General features: G+C 47.2%; 1 protein-coding gene and 1 long non-coding RNA gene across 2 annotated transcripts; one reads left to right on the top strand and one right to left on the bottom strand.

Moving 5' to 3' along the window:
- Positions 1 to 656: 656 nt before the first annotated feature.
- On the bottom strand, positions 657 to 6,043 carry LOC307205050 (synaptic plasticity regulator PANTS). Its single transcript, XM_079957327.1, has 3 exons — positions 5,907 to 6,043; positions 3,719 to 3,886; positions 657 to 902 (listed from the first exon to the last, which is right to left on the bottom strand). Exons 1-3 carry the CDS (start codon positions 5,949 to 5,951, stop codon positions 777 to 779), a joined length of 339 nt encoding a protein of 112 aa, XP_079813453.1. The 5' UTR covers positions 5,952 to 6,043; the 3' UTR covers positions 657 to 776.
- A 110-nt stretch (positions 6,044 to 6,153) lies between these two features.
- Positions 6,154 to 7,870, top strand: LOC307205083. The gene is made up of 2 exons (XR_013833847.1): positions 6,154 to 6,536; positions 6,909 to 7,870. It is a non-coding gene; the product is annotated as an uncharacterized lncRNA (long non-coding RNA).
- The last annotated feature ends 352 nt before the right edge of the window (positions 7,871 to 8,222 follow it).

Raw genomic sequence — 8,222 nt, forward strand, 5'->3', positions numbered from 1 at the left:
GGTCCCATAGCACCAGGTTAGCAGCCCCTGCTGTATCACATATTCAGAACGTACGTGCTGCATTTGTAGTACAGTCAAACCTTGGTTGTCGAACATAATCCGTTCCGGAAGACCGTTCAACTTCCGAAACGTTCGACAACCAAGGATCAAAGAGCAGTTGGCAAAGTCAATGGAGAGAAAAGAAAAGAATTCCCCAAAAGCCGTTCAGCTTCCCAAAACTGTTCAAAAACCGGAGCAGTTACTTCCGGGTTTTTGGCATTCAGGAGCCCAAATGTTCCAAAACGAAGGTGTTTGGGAGCTGAGGTTTGACTGTACACAAGAACTTCTAAACCACCTCCACTCGTCGCGTACAAATCTACAGGATTGTGTCCATTGTAGCCCTGTCCTGAAAGTCAGTGGTATTCTGACAGTACTGTTTAGAACATTGTTGAGCGAGGGAAAACAGGGTGCCAGAGGACAGCTCACAACATTAAATAAAGCCCGTTAGCCATGACAGTTAAATTATACTTTCACATTCGGAGACAATATACCTCTTAACTAGCAAGTATGGGGACTTGTAACAGGGTTATCTCCCCGAAATTATCTCTTTAACACACTGTTTACTAAATAGTTCAGAACAGATTGTACTTTTTAAAAAATATCGAGCACCACTATAGTGAAGTATATGGTTGCTGTGAGCATGGGTTTATGGCTGAGAACTCTTCTATACAGCACAGTGTTGGGATTCCATAGATGGCATCGCCCAGAAGTCCAACACCTGGTATTCCAGGGCCTCATCATTTGGGTTTGTCTTCATCCAGAGGCAGATACCAGCTTACGGGAGGACCTTTCCTCAAGTTCCACACCGGAGCATACTTCTGTTTCTCCATAACGCGCTCTCTTTCGCTCTTGCATAGGGAGTCCTGGAAAAAGACAGAATCGTCAATAATAATAACTATTATTCATACAATGCCCTCAATGAGCATAGATGCTATGCAGAACAGAAGATCTCAGGTGCAAACTGGGGTCTCCAGGTAGGGCTTGAAACAACTGTGAAATCCTGGAGAGCTGGATAGGCATCTCAGGGTAGGCGTTCCTGACCCAGGCAGGCCAGTGGTCTCAGCTGGTAAAAGAAAGCTTTGTCTGCAATCTTAGAATCGTAGAGTTGAAGGGGCCACAAGCGTCATCTACTCCAGCCCCCTGGAAACCTTTGCCCAAAATGGGACTTGAATCCATAACATTGAGATCAAGAGTCTCATGCTCTACCAGCTGAGCTATCTTGTAGGTCATGGCTCACTGGTAGAACACCTGCTTTGGGTGCAGAAGGTCCCATCTTCAACCTCCATATAGGACTGAGAAAGACTGGAATACTGGAGCTGCTGCCAGTGTAGACAGTAGACTGATGGACCCATGGTCTGACTCAGTGTAAGGCAGCTTTCTATGTCCCTCAGTATTAAGGGAAGGATGGAGCTGTGTCTGCAAAATGTCCCAGGTTCAATCCCTAGCACCTCCAGGTAAAGGTTTGGGGAAAGCACCTGTGCGAAACGGTGGGGAGCAGCTGCCAATCAGTGTTGATGTACATCAAGGGTGGGCTTATGGTCGATGGGATGGGGGAATCTACTGGTTAAATATCTAGGTTATCGGTAGGTTATCAGTAAGGGGTTCCGACTCCCCATAGTAACAACAAAAACACAATTTTGGTTAGTGGTTTTATACTTGTAAACCGCTTAGAAGCTGCCTTGGCGATTTCGTGGTATATAAAGGAACTAATAAACAACAATACAGTGGTACCTCGGGTTACATACTCTTCAGGTCACATACGCTTCAGGTTACAGACTCCACTAACCCAGAAATATTACCTCGGTTTAAGAACTTTGCTTCAGGTTTAGAACAAAAATTGTACAGCGGCGGTGCAGCAGCAGCAGCAGGAGGCCCCATTAGCTAAAGTGGTGCTTCAGGTTAAGAACAGTTTCAGGTTAAGAACAGACCTCCGGAACGAATTAAGTACTTAACCCTGAAGGCAGCCCTGTTTAGGGAAGTTTTTAATATTTAATGCTGTATTGTTTTTAACACTTGATTGGAAGCCGCCTAGAGTGGCTGGGGAAACTCAGCCAGATGGGCGGGGTATAAATAATAAATTATTATTGTTATTATTATTATTACCCGAGGTACCACTGTAATAGTTGATAAAAAAATTATACTGCTACAATAAAGCAAAATTGGGGGCAACAAGACGTGAGATTGTGTGCAAAAGTAGTTCTGGTATTGAAAATAAAGGTTGTACAGTGGTGCTTCGCAAGACGAAATTAATCTGTTCCGTGAGGCTCTTTGTATAGCGGTTTTTTCGTCTTGCGAAGCAAGCCCATTGACAGCTTAGCAGATTAGCGCTATTAGCGGTTTAGCGGCTTTTAGCGATCAGCTGTTAAGCGGCTTATCAGCGGATCAGCTGATAAGCGGCTTAGCGGCTTAGGAAAAGGGGGGGAAACCCGCAGGAACTCGCAAGACATTTTCGTCTTGCGAAGCAAGCCCATAGGGAAATTTGTTTTGCGAAGCGCCTCCAAAACGGAAAACCCTTTCGTCTAGCGGGTTTTCCGTCTTGCAAGGCGTTCGTCTTGCGGGGCACCACTGTATCCAGCTAGTTCTGCAGGTGTGGGTGAGCTTTGGCCCTCCAGATCTTGTTGAACTACAACTCCCATCATCCCTGGGCATTGCCCATGCTTGCTGGGGCTGATGGGAGTTGTTCAGCAACATTGGGGAACCAACAGTTCATCGCACCTGTTCTACTCACTTTAGTACAACCACAGAAATTAATCCAAGTTCATTATGTCTGTTAAACTTCAATGAGTCTATGCTGAGGATGGATAACACGGGATACAGTGAACCAAATATATTTAGCATTTCTGTTGTGCTTAGGTTAGGACATACAGACAACGGCCATTTTGCACGCATTCCAGGCATGCGTACGCCTGGTCAGACCCGGAAAAGGACGTAACCGGACGGGGTGGGTTTGCACTACACTGCCGCATGCAATGACCCAAAATGCAACCCCAGCACAAATTGGGGGTTGCCTGTATTGCAAAACCAGTTTGTACTCCCCATCGTTACGAACCACACGATAGGTTTCATCCAATGCCAGTCCTACTCAGAATAGACCCAATGGCATTAAGAAGTATGCCCACTCTATGCTCATCAATTTCTCTTTGCTTACTCTGTGTGGGATTGAGTTGAACCATTGTTTGAGAGCAGCAGGCAAACCACTGTTTTGAGCTACTCTGTTATTTAGTTTTGATGGTGTGTTATTTGCACCTGGCTCTAGTTGGTCAATCCTGAGGTTACAGTAAACAAAAGCAACATAGATCTGACACATCTGAAATCTGCCCACCCTACGGAAGACTAGTCTGAGCTAGATACAGTGGTACCTCGGGTTAAGTACTTAATTCATTCCGGAGGTCCGTACTTAACCTGAAACTGTTCTTAACCTGAAGCACCACTTTAGCTAATGGGGCCTCCTGCTGCTGCCGCGCCGCCAGAGCACGATTTCTGTTCTCAACCTGAAGCAAAGTTCTTAACCTGAAGCACTATTTCTGGGTTAGCGGAGTATGTAACCTGAAGCGTATGTAACCTGAAGCGTATGTAACCTGAGGTACCACTGTACATTGATGGGTGACACAGTAAAAGGCAGCTTCCTATGAATGGATTTTTCCATTGCTGCAAACCCGCTCTTTGTCCCTTGGCATACCTTAGCCTCTGAACTTTTCGTCATCTCCCATGCTTTGCAGTTCTCATAATCTCTCTTCCACTGCTTACAGGATGGCGCCTCTCCGTAGGTATAGTAGTAATGGAACAGATTTGGGATGCTCTTGCAATGTTTCCATTCAGACCAGTAATCATTGCAGGCTCGTGGGGGCTGCCAAACATACACACAAAATGTATAAGCAAGGAATCAACACTCGTCTACAGGACAGAGAGGACCATAGAAACTGCATCAAAATGTTGCAGTGAAAAGTGCTCTTCTGTTCCAGGTGCCTTCCCAGACCTGCTGAAAGAGGCAGTTATTAAACCGCTTCTTAAAAAAACAACTTTGGACCTAGCCATCATGGCCAACTATCACCCAGTCTCAAATCTTCCATTCTTGGGCAAGGTGATTGAGCACGTGGTTGTTGAACAACTCCAGACACGCCTGGAGGATGCGGACCATTTGGATCCCTTCCAATCGGGATTCAGGACTCATCATGGGACTGAAACTGCCTTGGTCACGATGGTCGATGATCTCCGGCAGGCCAGAGACTGAGGTGAAAGCTGTTCCCTGGTCCTGCTGGATCTCTCAGTGGCTTTTGACACCATTGATCACAACATCCTTATGGATAGTCTGAAGGAGTTGGGAGCTGGGGGCACTGTTATACAGTGGTCCCGCTCCTTCCTCCTGGGCTGTGTCCAGAAAGTGGTGTTGGGGGGGGTGGTGAGTGCTTAGACCCCTGGGCTCTAAGTGCCTCAGGGTTCTGTCCTCTCCCCCATGCTTTTTAACATCTACATGAAGCTGCTGGGAGAGATAAACAGGGGGTTTGGGCTGGGTGTTCATCAGTATGCGGATGATACCCAGCTCTACTTCTCCTTCAAATCAGAACCAGTGGAGGCAGTGAAGGTCCTGTGTGAGTGTCTGGAGGCAGTTGGTGGGTGGATGGCAGCTAACAGACCGAGGCTGATTCCTGACAAGACAGAAATACTGTTCTTGGGGACAAGGGGTGGAACCCTAGTCCTGAACTGTGCCCCTGAAGGCCCAGGTGTGCAGCCTGGGAGTCATTTTGGACTCACAGTTGTTCATGGAGGCGCAGGTCAATTCTGTGTCCACAGCAGCTGTTTACCCGCACCATCTGGTATGCAGGCTGAGACCCTACCTGCGCACAGACTGTTTCACCAGAGTGATGCATACTCTGGTTTTCTCCCGCTTGGACTACTGCAATGCGCTCTATGTGGGGCTACCTTTGAAGGTGACTCGGAAACAACAATTAATCCAGAATACGGCAGCTAGACTGGTGACTGGGAGTGGCTGCTGAGACCATATAACACCGGTCCTAAAGGATCTTCATTGACTCCCAATACATTTCTGGGCACAATTCAAAGTGTTGGTGCTGACATTTAAAGCCCAAAATGGCCTCGGCCCAGTATACCTGAAGGAGCGTCTCCACCCCCATCGTTCAGCCAAGACACTAAGGTCCTCTGCCAAGGGTCTTCTGGTGGTTTTTAAGTTTTAAGTTTTTAAGGATTGCTGTTTTTATTGTTTTCAAATACAGTGGTAACTCGGGTTAAGAGCTTAATTTGTTCTGGAGGTCCATACTTAACCTGAAACTGTTCTTAACCTGAGGTACCACTTTAGCTAATGGGGCCTCGCGCTGCCACCATGCTGCCGCCATGCGATTTCTGTTCTCATCCTGAAGCAAAGTTCTTAACCTGAGGTACTATTTCTGGGTTAGCGGAGTGTGTAACCTGAAGCGTCTGTAACCTGAGGTACCACTGTATGTTGTAAGCCGTCCAGAGTGGCTGGGGAAATCCAGCCAGATGGGTGGGGTATAATAATAATAATAATAAACGGAATTGTAGTCCAAAAGCAGCTGGAGAAGCACTGCTCTAACCCAGCTCTTTTCAGCCCGAGTTGTTGTTGTTGAACTACAACTCCCATCCTCCCAGCTAGCAAGGGATGATGGGAGTTGTAGTCCCAAAACACCTGGATGGCGCTATAAGGGACCTATTCGACTCATACCTGCATTAGGCACAAGGAATTCTGCAGCCTGCACACCTTCTGCCACAACAGACCAGCCTTTTGAGGGGCCTTTATAAAAGGCTTACACACAACTGTCTCTCTCGAAGGCTTTTTAAAGCAGCTTTCCTATTCTGAGCCCATTATCCCCCCCGCCCCCCCCCCCGCTTACCCTCCAGGTATCGCTGTCAGCCATGCTGCTCCCTGCTCCGTCCATCCCTCCCTCCCTCTCCGTAAAGAGGCGGGGCTTTGTGACGGATTGACCCAGCCGCGCCACCGTCCGCGAGCCCAGACGCAGTCGAAGTCAAAGAGGTAAAAGTTCCAGCGGTTCGCTTAGAGACGACTTCCGACTCCCGTTTGCGGCAGTTTGGCTGAGGCTCCGCCATTGGGGGGGTTAAGAGTGGCGGGGAAAGGCTGATTAGGGGATAATTGGGCAAGGGGTGAAAACACTTTCCCTACCCACCCAGTGCTTTTGAAATAATTGTCGCCTGTGCAAAACAGAGAAGAACAAAACCACTTTTTTTTTAATTAAAAAAAGGCTTGACTCCTGTTCCTTATTTAGTAGCGATATTATTATTCAGCAATACCAACTCAGTCTGGAGAGCTCAGTTGGTTAGAGTGGCTTCTTTTGGTCGTTGCCTAGAAAAACGCAATGAAATATTATCCTAACAGTCTACTAAGAAGTAAATATTGAGTTGAATGGAACTTTCAGGTGGCTGAGGACAGGATTGCAGCCTAAATGAGTCCTTTTTTTGGATTCACTGGTTTCCCACTGTACTACCAAATTTAGTGTGTCACTAAGGCCCCACACAGGTGGCGCTGTGGGTTAAAGCCTCAGCGCCTAGGACTTGCCGATCGGATCGGCGGTTCGAATCCCTGCGGCGGGGTGCGCTCCCGCTGCTCGGTCCCAGCGCCTGCCAACCTAGCAGTTCGAAAGCACCTCTGGGTGCAAGTAGATAAATAGGGACCGCTTACCAGCGGGAAGGTAAACGGCGTTTCCGTGTGCGGCTCTGGCTCTGGCTCTGGCCAGATCAGCGATGTCACACTGGCCACGTGACCCGGAAGTGTCTCCGGACAGCGCTGGCCCCTGGCCTCTTAAGTGAGATGGGCGGACAACCCTAGAGTCTGTCAAGACTGGCCCGTACGGGCAGGGGTACCTTTACTTTACCTTAAGGCCCCACATGGCAACTTAGGCATAATGGTGTAATTGCCTAAGCACTTAATTTAACTCAGGGGTAATTTTAAGGCCTGGGGACCAGATGTGGCCCAATCGCCTTCTCAATCCGGCCTGCGGAAGATCCGGGAATCAGCATGTTTTTATATGAGTAGAATATATCCTTTTATTTAATAGTAATAATAAATAAAAAAATTTTTATATCCCGCCCTCCCCAGCCAAAGCCGGGCTCAGAGCGGCTAACAACATTTAAAATGCATCTCTAGGTTATTTGTGGGGTATAGGAATTCATTCTTTTTTTTTTTTCCAAAATATAGTCCGGCCCACCACATGGTCTGAGGGACGGTGGGATGGCTGGAAAAGGTTGCTGACCCAATTTAACCACACAATGTGAAAGCACAACAGTACAGTGTGGCCATTTCTTCAGCCATCGGAAGGTAGAAACTTTGCTTGGCTTATTTATGCTGAAACATTCATGGAGGATGAGACGATCAATGGCTACCAACCCTGGTGGTTATGGTTCTAGCTCCACTGTCTTCTGAATTATCAGTTGTTGGAAATCACAGGAGCGGAGAGTGTCATTGCGTTCAGGTCCTGCTTACAAACTTCCCATGCGCATCTGGCTGGCCACTGTGAGGGCAGGAGGCCAGACTAGATAGGCCTTTCGTTTAAGCAGGGCTTTTCTTATTTAACCAGGACGACTATTAAGAAACTGTATCTTTACCATCCATTCCACATGCATGTAAACTACTAATTTTATTCCATCTAGTTCTAGCTAAGAAACCTGCACCTGAGCTGTAACACTTCACAGTACAGGTCAGGTATCAAATGGCTGAATGTTCTGGCATACAAAGGCATTCAAAGGTAAGAGTACAGAAAACAGTCATTCATACATGTTGCTTTTGCTTCTGGCCCTGCCCAACGCTGGCATGCGGGCCCTGGAAGGTTGCCCACAAGGCTTCCACAGCCCTGCCCTAAACTGTAAGGAAACCATGCCTATTTTCCAAGTGTGGGAAGTTAACATACAAGAAAGCAACTTATTCAAGAACCCTTTGCTGCCATAAATCAAAAACAGCCTTCCAGGGGGACCATCAGAAATCCACATTCTTTTCGTGTCTCTGCTGCTCAGTGTTACCAGAGTTGTCTTCATCAACATGCAACTTACAATCTTCTACTAAGTAAAACCCACTGAACCACACTTCACTTGAAAGTGCAGAACCAGATTAGAATGTCCTTATGTTGCTTATGAACAAGAGTGCCGCCACCCCCCCAATACAACGTCCTTTTACAAAAGAAAAGCTAAAATAAGTCAGA

This window comes from Podarcis cretensis, assembly GCF_951804945.1.
Source record: "Podarcis cretensis genome assembly, chromosome: 16".
NCBI lineage: Eukaryota > Metazoa > Chordata > Lepidosauria > Squamata > Lacertidae > Podarcis > Podarcis cretensis.